This window comes from Physeter macrocephalus, chromosome 20 (assembly GCF_002837175.3).
Source record: "Physeter macrocephalus isolate SW-GA chromosome 20, ASM283717v5, whole genome shotgun sequence".
In the NCBI taxonomy this organism is placed as follows: domain Eukaryota; kingdom Metazoa; phylum Chordata; class Mammalia; order Artiodactyla; family Physeteridae; genus Physeter; species Physeter macrocephalus.
In genome coordinates, this window is record NC_041233.1 from 36,745,469 (window position 1) to 36,760,752 (window position 15,284).

General features: G+C 35.5%; 1 protein-coding gene across 3 annotated transcripts in view; it reads left to right on the top strand.

The window, feature by feature from the left end:
* The window catches only part of MAPK8 (mitogen-activated protein kinase 8), a 110,427-nt gene that overhangs the window by 57,617 nt on the left and 37,526 nt on the right, over positions 1 to 15,284 (top strand). For all 3 annotated transcript variants that reach the window (XM_007106632.4, XM_028481912.2, XM_028481911.2), the window contains exons 2-3: positions 7,866 to 8,036; positions 12,276 to 12,405. In XM_007106632.4, the coding sequence (XP_007106694.1) occupies positions 7,915 to 8,036; positions 12,276 to 12,405 (252 nt within the window). In that variant the 5' untranslated portion in view covers positions 7,866 to 7,914. The remainder of the gene's footprint in view (positions 1 to 7,865; positions 8,037 to 12,275; positions 12,406 to 15,284) is intronic.

Consider the following 15,284-nt stretch of genomic DNA (forward strand, 5'->3'; position numbering starts at 1 on the left):
CCTAGAGGGGTGGGATAGGGAGGGTAGGAGGGAGGGAGATGCAAGAGGGAAGAGATATGGGAACATATGTATATGTATAACTGATTCACTTTGTTGTAAAGCAGAAACTAACACACCATTGTAAAGCAATTATACTCCAATAAAGATGTTAAAAAAAAAAAAAAAAAAAAAGCTAATCGACCACAACTTATTTTGGGGAAAGGAGGGAGAGGAGATTACCCTAGAATGCACCTTATACTTGATATATTGTTTCAACTTATGTTAGTTTAATTGTGGACAAATCTGTTGTTGGAGTGGGCCACGTTAGTGTATGACATAATGGTATTTCTATATTAATTACTTCAAATATAATTGAAGAATAAGCTTTGAAAAATACATGGAACTGAAATAGATGCATTTACATAGTGGCAGTTGAGATCTGCTCTAGAGGACCCTTGAGGGCTTTTAAGAGTGATGTTAAATTTAATAGGAATTTTGAAACATTGACTTAGGTGTGAGGCCAGGAATCTCTGACTATAATCTGAAAGTAGTCAGACTTCATTAGACCTAAACTCATTTTAAAGGCTATTACCTACTTGCTGAGAAAGCAGCCCTAAGCAATTCCTTAGTATAGATGGATACTGTAGAATGTGGTTCTGCCACCTTGGCCATAATTGATAAGCCCAGGGCAGGCCTTTGACCCAAGGGTAGTAGTCTGTGAAGTGGCCTGGTATGAAAGCTGCACAAACAGCAGTAATGGGCATTAAACTAATCAAGCACATATCTCTTTTTTTCCTGTAAATTACTCCTTGAGAGGGAGGAGAATGACGGACAGTTCATAATGGGAACTTATAGTTACAGTTTGTTCATTTGTTGTTCATTCAACACCTATTTGAATGCCTAATATTTGCCAGTTACTATTTTAGGCTCTGGTGATTTAATCATGAACAGACCAACTTTCATGCTTTCATGCAACTTACGTTGAGGGGACAGGTAAGTAGCATGTAATAGATGTCAGTGGTGTAAGTGCTTTGAAGAAAAATGAAGCAGGCTGAGGAAGAGGGTGTGATTAGAGGGTACTATTTTAGATAGGCTAATCATGTAAGGCATTTCTGAGAAACTGATGTTTGAGCAGAGTCCTAAGTAGAAGATGATGAGGGAAAAGTCAGCATGCAGCCATCATGAGGTAGTAGAAGCTAAGAGTTATACAGAAGAAAATTTCAGAGTAGAGTGAGATTTTATATTAGTCAAGGTTCTCCAGAGAAACGAACCAATATGATGGGTGGGTGTGTGGGTGGGTAGATGGATGGATGGATGGATGGGGGGAGGGAGGGGCGAGAGAGAGAGAGAGAGAGAGAGAGAGAGAGAGAGAGAGATAATGGAGGCTGACAAATTCCAAGATCTACAGTTGGCACTCTGGAGACCCAGAAAGTTGATGTAACACTAGTCTAAGTCTAAATGCCTGAGACCCAGAATAGCCGATGATGTTAAGTTCTAGCCTGAAGGCGCCAGCAGGCTCAAGACTCAGTATTTTGGTTCTAATCTGAAAGCATGAAAAAAATGATATCCTAGCCTGAAGGTAGTCAGGTAGGAGGAGTTCCCTTCTACTTGCAGGAGAATAAACCTTTTCGTTTTTATTCAGGCCTTCAGCTGTTTGGATGTGGCCCACCTACACTGAGGAGAGCAATATGCTTTACTCAGTCTATTGACTTAAATTTTAAATGTTAAAGTCATCCAAACACCCTCACAGAATCACCTAGTGTTTGACCAAATATCTGTGTACCCTGTGGCCTAGTCAATTTGACACGCAAAATTAACCATCACAGAGGGGTTCTGCTGGTAGCCATAAAAGCAAGATGAGTAAAGATAGATAGGCTCCAATTCACCCCAATGACTTATTGTCAAGATAATCTGACGATTAGAGCTGTCTTGAATTCTGAACTTTGTTGCATTGCCTGAATTATTTTCTGTTGTCTGTGAGGCCTGGCTTTATGGCTCTGTTGAACTCACTCTTTTTTCCCTGAGTACTCTTTATATAACTACTTAGTTTAACTCCTTTGTCTCTACATTCAGGCTCACCAGACCAACCATTTTATGGATGGGCCAGCCTGATAGCAGTTGCGTCTTTTTTCTTGTATAGACATTACAGAAATAAACCTTGAGTTATAAAAGCCTAATTCAGCCTTTTTTTTTTCTTATGAAGGAAAACAATGGTAAAGATAAACAGAACTTTTAAAAGTGATTTGTTACTTTAAAAAAGGTTCACATTCTTGGTTAACATTTTTAGCATTTACTTATTAAATTATACCTCTTTTGAAGAGCTGACATGTTTTGGAAATCTGAGAGTGTAGGAGACACAGTCCTTGCCCTCAGAAAGACCACAGTCTGGCAGTAAAATCTGCATACCATATGCTAACACATATATATGGAATCTAAGAAAAAAAATGTCATGAAGAGATTAGTGGTAGGACGGGAATAAAACAGACCTACTAGAGCATGGACTTGAGGATATGGGGAGGGGGAAGGGTAAGCTGTGACGAAGTGAGAGAGTGGCAGGGACATATATACACTACCAAATGTAAATTAGATAGCTAGTGGGAAGCTGCCGCATAGCACAGGGAGATCACCTCTGTGCTTTGTGACCACCGAGAGGGGTGGGATAGGGAGGGTGCGAGGGAGGGAGACGCAAGAGGGAAGAGATATGGGAACATATGTATATGTATAACTGATTCACTATGTTGTAAAGGAGAAACTAACACACTATTGTAAAACAGTTATACTCCAATAAAGATGTTAAAAAAAATCTGCATATCTAAATATACAGCAAGGTAGTTTAGATGAGAAATTAGGTTCAAGCTGGAAAAGGCTTCATGAAGATTATATTTAAACTAGTCTTTGGTAGATAGAATTTGGCTAGCAACAAAAAAGAGGTCAAAGTATTTCCAAAAAAAGGGAAATGAGTAAATCAGGTGAAAGAGTTTGGGGATGATAATTTAACCACGTTGACATGAGTGTAGTGTTCTTGCAGAGGAATATTTTGAAAACTAAAGCTGAAACTCAGTATGTCCACAACATTCTATTGCATGTTAACCACTTTGAGCCTCAGCTACTCATCTATTAAATGGCATAATAATGCCTATCTTTTCTTTTATTCCTGTGAGCCTCATGACCAGTCACATCTAAATTCTATAACTATAGTTTCTTTGGTTTTAATCCACAAAGAGGCCTTTTTGAGTAGGGAAATGAGTTTTCAGACTCCAAATCATTTCCTCCTCACACTCTTCCTGTTCCAGCTTCCTTACGGAAAGAACAATACACCGAATGGATCCTCTGTAAATCTCACCAGTATCCTTAATGCCCTTATCTTAGAAATTGTTCCTTCTGTCTCAGTCTTCTGAAGGTATTTTCTGATGGCAATGCTGCATTAGTATCTCTTTCTGTCTGACCACACATGTGCTTTGGATCCCATTTCTTTCTACCTTTTCAGAGATATTATGCTAACTGAAACCTCAGGTTTCTTTTTCACTCTCCTAGTGTCACCCTTCCTATCTTTTTGGGTCTTTTCTATTAGCAGATAAATATGATCAGGTTGTCTTTATGTTATATATATTATGCATGCAATGCTGTAGTATATTGTATATAATATCTAATCTAATCATCCTCCCTTGACCATATACCTTTCTCCATCAATTTCCTCATGTCTTCTCCATCAACTTCTCTAAAGAAGTAGTTATACCCACTTAACTTATTTCTAAAATCATATCCTATTCATACCTAAGCTCATTCCAATCTACCTTTTACACCCCATCATTCTATTCTAATACCCTTCTACCCCCATCACTCTACTTATTTGATATTTCTGTAGCTTTCAATACTATTGGCCATTCTCTTCTTGAAAACACTCTTCCTTTGGCTTCTTCAGTGTGTTCTCGTTTTCCGTGTATGTTTCTGGCTACATCTTCTCTGAACTCTTTGTTGGCCTATCTTTCTCTAATTGCTCATTAAATGTGGGTATCCACAAAGCTGACTCTTAGGGCTTTCTTTTCTTACAACTATATCCTCTTGAGTAATATTATTCTTTCTCATTGCTTCAATAACAATGCCAACTCTTAAATTTATCTTTCACATAGACTTCTCCTCTGAGGTCCAATTCTGTATCTAGCTACCAAATTGATATTTCCATTTGGATGTCTTAGTGAGGTATCTCAGACTCAACATGCTTAAGACACAACATGTTTGTAACTTCACCTCTTCCTTCATATCTTCTTCAGCACCAAGACTTGTTTTATTTTGGACTCAATATAGTGTATGGATGAAGGACTCAAATCCTCACTCTAAAAAAACACAAATAAACCTCACTTTACTCTTTACTAACTTTGCAACCATAGGTAACCTTTAAAGACTCAATTCTGTCATCTGTAAAATGGAAAAACAATAGGTCCTTTCTTAACATAATGCAACATCAGACAAAATGAGTAAATGGGACTTATACTTCCAGCCAAGATGTAGTAACAGGGACTGAATTTACTCTCTATCCATAAACAATTAGAAAACCTTCATAGGACTGTTGTGAGGATTAAAAGAGTATTTATAAGCACTTGCAACAGGACCCAGCATAAAGTAAGCTCTATGTAAAATTTTGCTTTTATTATTATTAAATATGGATTTGATGGTAAAAAATATTGTGGGATGAAGCTCTGAAGTGCTGCTTTAAGGGTAAATTGAGTAATCCTAAAACAAAAAAGGGAATAAAGGCAAGAGCAGAAACCAAGAAATAGAAAAGTACAAAACAATAAAAACAGAAACTAAAATTTGGCTGTTTAAAAAGATGAATAATAGTGATAAAATTCTAGCCATACTAATCAGGAAAAAAAGAGAGGATGCAGATTACAATAGCAGGAATGAAAGAGGACACATGTCTACAGATCCTATAAACATTAAATTCAACAATTTAGATGAAATGAGCAAATTCCTTTAAAAACACAAACTACCAAAAGCTCATTTAAGAAGAAATAGATAACCTGAGCAGCCCTATATATTTTTTTAAAAAATAAATTTGCAGTTAAAATCTTACTTCAAAAAATCTCTGTCCTAGAATGTTCACTGAGGCATTCTGTCAAACATTCAAGATGAAATAATATCAGTTCTACACAGTCTCAGAAAATAAAAAGGAGGGAATACTTCCCAACTCATTTTATGAGGTCAGCATTTACCCTTAGCATGAAAGAAAACTACAACCCAATAGCCCCCACAAAAATAGATGGAAAAACCTTTAATGAAATTTTAGCCAACTGAATCAATAGTATAAAAAAAAAAAAGGATAATACTTTTTACCAAGTAAGAGTCATTACAGGAATACAAGTTTGGTTTAACGTTTGAAAATCAATCAGTGTAATTCACCATATGAACCTACTAAGAAAGAAAAACCATATGATTATCTGAATAGATTCAGAAAAATCATTTGACAAAATTTAATGCTCTTTAGTGATAAAAAACTCTCAGTAAACTAGGACTTGAAGGGAACTTTTTCTGCCTGTTAAAGGGTGTCTAGTAAAATCCTGTAATTTACATCACACTTAGTGGTGAAAGACTGAATGCTTTTCCCCTAAGGTCGGGAATGAGGGAATGATGCTTGCTCTTACCACTTCTATTCAGGATTGTATGGGAATTACAGTCAGTGCAGTGAGGCAAGAAAAGGAATTCAAAGCCATCCAAATTGGAAATGAAGAAATGAAACTGCTTGTGTGTGTAGAAAATCTCAAAGAATCCACAAAAAAGGCTACTAAGACTAATAAGTGAGCTTAGTACAAAGTTATTATACAAAAGAATTAATTGTATTTCTTTGTACTAGCAATGAACAACTGAAATTTAAATAAAAATAAATTAATGTAAAAACATTCACAGTAGCATCTAAATGTCAGTAATGCTATGGAGAAGTTGAACAGAATGTTGCAAGACCTGTGTATTGGAAACTATAAAACATTGCTGAGGGAATGTAAAGGAGAACCAAATAAATGGAAATGAATATCATGTTCATGGATCAGAAAACTCAAAATTGTTATAATGTCATTTCTCCCCAAATTGATGTTTATTACTCAGTACAGTTCCAGTCACTATCTCCACAGGCTTTTTTGTAGAAATTGACAAGCCTATGGTCTGTTAACTTAGGCAGAGTTAATGAGACTTGTGGTTTCAGACAGTCTTCTCTGGAATATCACATGACTAATTTTGTTATTGATTTTGGAAATGTTTCTCTGGGCCTTTCTTTAATTTATCTAAATCATTTCTCTGCCTTCACAATTGCTTCCAGTTTATTTCTTCTAAAGCATACACTGTTTAAACTTTTTGTTTAGTTTTTGTTTATTTTTAACTCCACCTACCTAAAACTTCTTTTTAATTTTAATTTTATTTCTTTCATTTGGCTTAGTTCAGTAGCTCACTGGTTTTCCTCTTCCAGCTCTTGCTCCCTCTCTTGCAGTATACTCTCCAAGTAGCAGCTAGGGATATAGTCAAGGCAGTCTCTTACTCTGCACTTTCCAGTGGCTTCTGTCCTACTCTAAGAATTCAGCTATTATGTGGATATGATTACTTAGGTCTGCGTGTGTGTGCACAGAATAAACTCAGCCACCTGCTTTAAAAAAAAAAAAAAAAAAAAAAGAATTCAACTACTAGAATCCAGTTCATGAGCCTCTACATGATCTGGCCCGACACAGCACAGTGCCTGGCACATGGTATGTATTTAATATATGTTGAATTAAATCTTTGCATTCTAAGTCTTATCAGAATTTTTTGTGTGTTTGTTTTTGTTGTTGTTGTTAGCATTGTCTTACAGCCACACACACAAAAATAGTAATTCTTTAGGCCTAACTGGTTTCTCAGTTTATTGCGGGATATAGAGAGTAGGTTGGAGCTGTCTTGCATGCATTTTAAGGCTCACTTTATTTTATTTTATTTTATTTTTTGGCCACGTTGTGCGGCATGTGGGATCCTAGTTCCCCGACCAGGGATTGAACCTGCGCCCCCTGCATTGGAAGCGCAGAGTCTCAACTATTGGACCGCCAGGGAAGTCCCTTGCATGCATTTTAGAATAGGCCAGTTTTGTCTAGTAAGGATGGTTAATAAGATTTGTCAGTAAGCAGTACTCAAACGGGTAGGAATAGACTGCTTTGGCTTTTAATCAGATAGATTGTAAAAAAAACTGTGGTCAGAACTTAGGTTATGCTTTAGATGACCCAAACAGTTCAGAACAGCATTGTTTTGTTTCATATCCCAATATACTAAATGCTCCTCTTATAGTTTCTTATTTTTAAAATAACTTAACTTTATATCTTTCTTTTTTAATCTTATATTTTCTACCTTGATTCTCTTCTTTCAACCATTACAACCTCAGCTTATGCATTACACCCAGATGTTGCTTTTGGGGATCAGGGGCTCTGTTATAATGACAGCAAGGTGCTACTCTGTTAGTTTTTTCTGTAGGAGTGATATGTGATAACCAGCTTACTAGCCTGTCAATTTGTTGTTCCTTCCACGAACACTCAGTGAGATTGTGAATTATTTTTGAATGAGTTTATCAGTTACAAAAATTAAGGTTTCAACACTATAATAAACACATAAAAAGGACTAGTTTAAACTTTTAAACTGGAAGTGACCTTAAAAACAGTTATAATTATTTGCTTTTTGTTTTTCTTTTTTAAACTATTGGTTGTTTCTTAAGTATAACAGATGCTAACCAGGTTCTGTGGTAATTTTTTCTTTCTAACTGTGTTTTTTAAATGAAGCAGCTCTTTTAACATGATCTAGCAATCTGTGAATAGAGTGATGACTTGAATTTTAAGATTAAGCAAATTCATTTTGTTAACATCACATTTTGTTCCATTTTGCAGCTTCTTGGTGAATTTTTGGATGAAGTCATTAAATTAATTGCTTGCCACCATGAGCAGAAGCAAGCGTGACAGCAATTTTTATAGTGTAGAGATTGGAGATTCTACATTCACAGTCCTGAAACGGTATCAGAATTTAAAACCTATAGGTTCAGGAGCCCAAGGAATAGTATGGTAAGTTTTTACTTCCAAAAATTAGGCAAAGAATCATTAACTGCTCTGTTTTCTTCTCTCATAAATTCCTTGGTAAATATTCCTTGGTAAATATTTAGCTTGCCTCAAAAAAATTAAAACTATAAAATTTAAATTAAAGCTATAACACGGTAAGTTGGTTTGTTCTGAGATTAATGGCTTTTTTATTATTCATAAAACATAATTTTATAAATCAGCTCTGTCATATTTAAGTGTAAATTATGATTAAATACTTGGTCATAAGCCATGTAAAGACAGATATGTGTATCAAGAAAGAATAAGTGGCATGCTTGTTAATTCCATGTATACATTTATTCCCATAGCTAATTGTTTAATAAGAAGCTTCACTTAATCATCACTTTTACACTGTAATGAAATTCTGGAATATCATAAATCTTATTTTACACTGGGGAATAAAGTCAGCTAATATGTCATTCTATGTGTTTCAAAACTCCTGTGTATTTTAAAAATTGATCTACAAGCTAATTTTTTACAAAAGGCCTAGGCTTTATAGATCAGCATAATTCCTTATAAACTGAACATCAAAACACTCTTTGGGACAGTTCTGTTAATAATTTTAGGTTACTAAGTTAGCATAATAAGCTAGTGTTGTAGGAAATTCTAAGCCTCACTCAAGCATAATTATATCTTTATTACCTCTTCTTGAACCAGATTTGTTTTGGAGTCTATTAAAAAATAGTAAGTGTTTACAACCCTGCAGTTCTCCCAGGTTCTAGAAAAACTTTGCATACAGCTCTTGCATATGTACAGAAAGAGACATATGTAGGACTGTTCTTTGCAGTACCATTTAAAATAGCAAAAATTGGTAATAGCATCAAATCTATCAGTAGGAGAATAAAAAATAATCATACAGTGAAATACTCTACAACATTTAAAATGAACTGGAGCTTATATGTATTAACAAGGATAATCAGAAATGTAATGCTGAGTTTAAAAGCAAGATGTAGGGGCTTCCCTGGTGGCACAGTGGTTGAGTATCTGCCTGCCAATGCAGGGGACATGGGTTCGAGCCCTAGTCTGGGAAGATCCCACATGCCGCGGAGCAACTAGGCCCGTGAGCCACAACTACTGAGCCTGCGTGTCTGGAGCCTGTGCTCCGCAGCAAGAGAGGCCGCGACAGTGAGGGGCCCTGCTCGCCGCAACTAGACAAAGCCCTCGCACAGAAACGAAGACCCAACACACCCAAAAATAAATAAATAAATAAATTTTAAAAAAATAATAAAAAAATTAAAATAAATTTATTTATTTATTTAAAAAAAGCAAGATGTAGAATATACATACATTATTATACTGTATATATATATATATATATAGTTTAAAGTATACAAAACAATACCATATATTTATGTATGCAAAAGTATAAAAACATTCATAAACACCAAACTCAGGATAGTACTTATTACCTCTGAGAATAGAGAGAAGGAAGGGGTCTTTACCTATAATAATATATTTCTTTTAAAAAAGTTCAGAGGAATAATGGTAAAATATTAGAATCAAACAAATTTGTGTAGTGGGGACTGTAGCATTTATTTTCTTTTCTGTATTCTTAAAGTAATTTATACTATCACAAACTACAGAAGCTGGGTCATTTTATAAAGCATTATTGGCTGATTGGTTGTCATTTTAACTGATCACATTTAACCATCCACAAATTAAATTTAAAGAAAATGATGTGGTAATATCAATATGGTAAGAATTCTGAAAGCGAACTCTTGGTTCAGATTCTAACTCTCTGATTTATTAACTTTGTGACTCACATGGCACATTAACTCTTCTAAAGCCTGTTTTCCCACCTAGTATACAGGGTTGTTGTGAGGAATATGTTATTTATAAAATACTTAATAGTATTTAAAAAATACATTATGTTCCTGTACCTTCACTTATCCTCAGACAAGTGCTTTTTGAAATTTGTGTACCAGAATTTTCTTTTTTAATTGCTTTGGAAGGTAACCAACCCCTGTCCTAAGGAATAAATGCCTTCAAATTTGTGCTTATTCCTTCACAAAACATTATTATGAAATAGACAAATAATAAATTTTTTTTTTTAACTCACTGTTGTACTACTGTCAGAATCAACTGAAGAACTTAACTTTTTTCTTTAAGGCATTATTTTGGACCCCAGTTATAGATGGTAAGATTCATTGGGTCTGGATTGGGGCCTCTGAGTCCCCAGGTGTTTCTGATTTGTGCACATTTAAGAATCAATAATTATGGGCTTCCCTGGTGGCGCAGTGGTTAAGAATCTGTCTGCCAATGCAGGAGACATGGGTTCGAGCCCTGGTCTGGGAAGATCCTACATGCCACGGAGCAACTAAGTCCGTGAGCCGCAACTACTGAGCCTGCGCTCTAGAGCCTTTGAGCCACAGCTACTGAAGCCCGTGCGCCTAGAGCCTGTGCTCCGCAACAAGAGAAGCCACCGCAATGAGAAGCCCAGGCACCCCAGTGAACGAACACACAATGCAGCCAAAAATTAATTAATTAATTAAAAAAAAAGAATCAATAATTAGAAATCTAATTTCCTTGGATACAAAATAGTTCAATCAAATACTTGAATTTTTGTATCTTTAGAGTTTGATATAGCAGATAAAAAATTAATAGGAGGGGCTTCCCTGGTGGCGCAGTGGTTGCGCGTCCGCCTGCTGATGCAGGGGAACCGGGTTCGCGCCCCGGTCTGGGAGGATCCCACATGCCGCGGAGCGGCTGGGCCCGTGAGCCATGGCCGCTGAGCCTGCGCGTCCGGAGCCTGTGCTCCGCAGTGGGAGAGGCCACACAGAGGGAGGCCCGCATACCACAAAAACAAAAACAAAAACAAAAAAAAAACAAACAAACAAAAAATTAATAGGAATGAATTTAATGGTTAAAAATAAAATACTTTATCTGAAACAGTCAAAACTTTTAATCATTTTATGTGACCCCTAATGTTTTTTGTTTTGCCTTTTTTTTTAATTTGGGAAGAACATATCTGTAAATAACAGCATTTTCTAAGTAAAGATTATAATATGTTTTGGTGTGTATGTATATATATGTATATAGGCAGTAGTTAATGGTATATATAGAATGTATAGATGTGTCCTTTTATGCAGTACCAATTTCTTAATACATAATTTCTTCACTATATTTGATATAGTAAGATTGCCACAGAACAAACTCAGGTTTCCAGTTAGGTGAGAGAATAATTTTAATCAGTAATGTGCTGACTTTCCAAATATTATATAAACAGAACTCATCTTTTATAGTATGTTAGGTGGTCCAGTATGAAAAGCACAACCTCATGTCTTAGTCTTCTAGTCTCAGCTTTGCTTTTAACTTTCTGGCTGACCTTGGACAAATTACTTAACCTCTCTGGCCCTATATCAGGAAGTGATTAATCCAAATGATTTTTAAAAGCCTCTTTTAATTATAATATTCTATAATTTTAAGACACTTTACCTTACTTGTGCTATATTTTCTTTGACCTGTCATTTGCAAAATGTGCCATTTGGTCAGAGTCATATGGTAGAGGAAGATATGAAGAGTTAATGAGTATAGTGTTATATTTCCCAGAATTATAGATGTTTCGTTAATAGTTATGAAACAGCTTCTGATGTCCTGAAATCTGGCATTTATATTTCTAAATACCTTGATTTTTAATTTCTCCTCCAAAACAAATTTTAAGTGTTTACTTTTTATAAAATAATCTTTCGTATAGATGCCTCTATATGCACTTTCCTCTTCTGTATTCATTTTGTTGTGTCTAAAGAGGAAGTGATGTACTTATGTAGAATTCTTCAGCAGGTGTTTTGAGTAGAATTTATGACCACATGTATTCTTTATCCTGTCTTTCCTTGGTGTAGATTTGGGGTGAGGGATTCATTTGGGCTCTTAGCTATCTATTGGACCTGAATACTCATTAAACATTCGTGCATTGAGTGCCCATTGTATGCTAGGTGGATCTTGGATGACACCCAGTGAACAAGCAGTCTCTTTCTTCACAGTCCATTTTCACTTTTAACCATTAGCATTTTAAGAAACAGTTAACAATGCTGTACACTGTTGGAATATGCTCTAATAGGTATAGAAGAGACATGTTGAGCATCAAGGGCTGGAAATTGGTTCAAATGCATTTATCTTTGGAGAAAGTGAGGAATCTACATGAATGTTTCATAAATTCAGTTTTGCAGATTTTTAAGTTTTTTGTTGTTTTTGAATTTCTTATTACAGTGCAGCTTATGATGCCATTCTTGAAAGAAATGTTGCAATCAAGAAGCTAAGCCGGCCATTTCAGAATCAAACTCATGCTAAGCGTGCTTACAGAGAGCTAGTTCTTATGAAATGTGTAAATCACAAAAATGTAAGTGAACATTTTAGAAAATTTCTTAAGTATAAATGAAATCAAGATTTGTTCATGAATACATGAATATAAAAATCTTTTAAAATAGTAGGTGCTTTAAATTGTTCTTTTGGATTGAAGCATTTCTCAAAAGGATATATAAATTTTTCTCAACTTTATTAAATTATATTAGAAGAAAAATAGCTTATGAAATTAAGATTGTGTAATTTACTGACATTTAATTTGCAAAAGGAGTTTTAAAGAGGTAGATGTTTTAGAACTTTATTTAGGCTTGATCTCATCTTCTGCTTTTTGTTTTCTATTAAGCTGACATTTCGGAAAACTGGAGCCTGAGCACAGAGATGAAATTGTTCCCATTATTCTTTGACATTGGAACTTTATTTAATAATATTGGATAAAGCAGTTTACCAGAAACTTAAAAAAATATTAAAATGGAATTAGTAAAACATTCCTAATTTTATTTCCTAATGATTATAAAGACTTAAACATATGACTTTCACTCCTTTACACTTTTAAAAACTTATATTAAGCATACTGATACTTTTATGATTATTTTAATGGAATGATTTCTCCAAAATGAGAGGAAATAAGCTAGGAATAAATTGTACAAGGGACAGTTTTATGAAGTATTAAACCCAAAGCATCTGACTGGAGATGTGTTGTGGTGTTTGTCCAGAGGAGTTTATAAAGAGCTCAATACTTTCTGATTGCAGAAAACACAATTTACCACATTTTGAGAGCTAGCTATGTGCAAGCCTGTGTGTATTGGAGTTAGTAGATTAGCCCCAAGGGAAAAAATTTATGGAAATTGAGGATTAGATTCCTTTTTGAGGGAGCTTACAGTATTATTTTGAAGACAAAATAAATACATAAAGAGTTAAATATCAGATGTGATAAAGCAGTAAAAGTTTAATTGTCAAATTATGGCAGATGGAATGCAGCCCCACCCATCAGCAGACAAGCGGATTAAAGTTTTACTGAGCTCTGCCCACCAGAGCAACACTCAGCTCAACCCACCACCATTCCCTCCAATCAGGAAACTTGCACAAGCCTCTTAGATAGCTTCATCCACCAGAGGACAGACAGCAGAAGCAAGAAGAACTACAATTCTGCACCCTGTGGAAAGAGAACCACATTCACAGAAAGACAAAATGAAAAGGCAGAGGACTTTTTACCAGATGAAGGAACAAGATAAAACCCCAGAAAACCAACTAAATGAAGTGGAGATAGGCAACCTTCCAGAAAAAGAATTCAGAATCATGATAGTGAGGGTGATCCAGGACCTCAGGAAAAGAATGGAGGCAAAGATCGAGAAGATGCAAGAAATGTTTAACAAACAAGTCCAGGAAGCACAGAGAGTCCAAGGCAGGATAAACCCAAGGAGAAACACGCCGAGACACATGGTAATCAAATTGACGAAAATTAAAGGCAGAGAAAAATTATTGAAAGCAACAAGGGAAAAACGACATATAACATACAACGGAACTCCCATAAGGTTAACAGCTGATTTCTCAGCAGAAACTCTACACGCCAGAAGGGAGTGGCATGATATATTTAAAGTGATAAAAGGGAAGAACCTACAACCAAGATTAATCTACCTGGCAAGGAACTCATTCAGATTCAAAGGAGAAATCAAAAGCTTTACAGACAAGCAAAAGCTAAGACAATTCAGCACCACCAAACCAGCTCTACAACAAATGCTAAAGGAACTTCTCTAAGTGGGAAACACAGAGAAGAAAAGGACCTACAAAAACAAACCCATAACAATTAAGAAAATGGTAATAGGAACATACATATCGATAATTTCCTTAAACATGAATGGATTAAATGCTCCAACCAAAAGACACAGGGTTGCTGAATGGATACAAAAACAAGACCCATATATATGCTGTCTACAAGAGACCCACTTCAGACCTAGGTACACATACAGACTGAAAGTGAAGGGATGGAAAAAGATATTGCATGCAAATGGAAATCAAAAGAAAGCTGGAGTAGCAATACTCATATCAGATAAAATAGACTTTAAAATAAAGAACGTTACAAGAGACAACAATTATAAATATATATGCACCCAACATAGGAGCACCTCAATACATAAGGCAACTGCTAACAGCTATAAAAGAGGAAATCGACAGTAACACAGTAATAGTGGGGGACTTTAACACCTCACTTACACCAATGGACAGATCATCCAGACAGAAAATTAATAAGGAAACACAAACTTTAAATGACACAATAGACCAGATAGATTTAATTAATATTTTTAGGACATTCCATCCAATAACAGCAGATTACACTTTCTTCTTAAGTGCCCATGGAACATTCTCCAGGATAGATCACATACTGGGTCGCAAGTCAAGCCTCAGTAAATTAAAGAAAATTGAAATCATATCAAGCATCTTTTCTGAACCATGAGCCAAACTCATCAAGAAAAAGGGGGAGAGGACTCAAATCAATAAAATTATAAATGAAAAAGGAGAAGTTACAGTAGACACTGCAGATATACAAAGCATCCTAAGAGACTACTACAGCAACTGTATGCCAATAAAATGGACAACCTGGAAGAAATGGACAAATTCTTAGAAAGGTACAATCTCCCAAGACTGAACCAGGAAGAAATAGAAAATATGAACAGACCAGTCACAAGTAATGAAATTGAAACTGTGATTAAAAATCTTCCAACAAACAAAAGTCCAGGACCAGATGGCTTCACAGGTGAATTCTATCAAACATTTAGAGAAGAGCTAACACCCATCCTTCTCAAACTCTTCCAAAAAATTGCAGAGGAAGGAACACTCCCAAACTCATTCTATGAAGCCACCATCACCCTGATACCAAAACCAGACAAAGATACTACAAAAAAAGAAAATTACAGACCA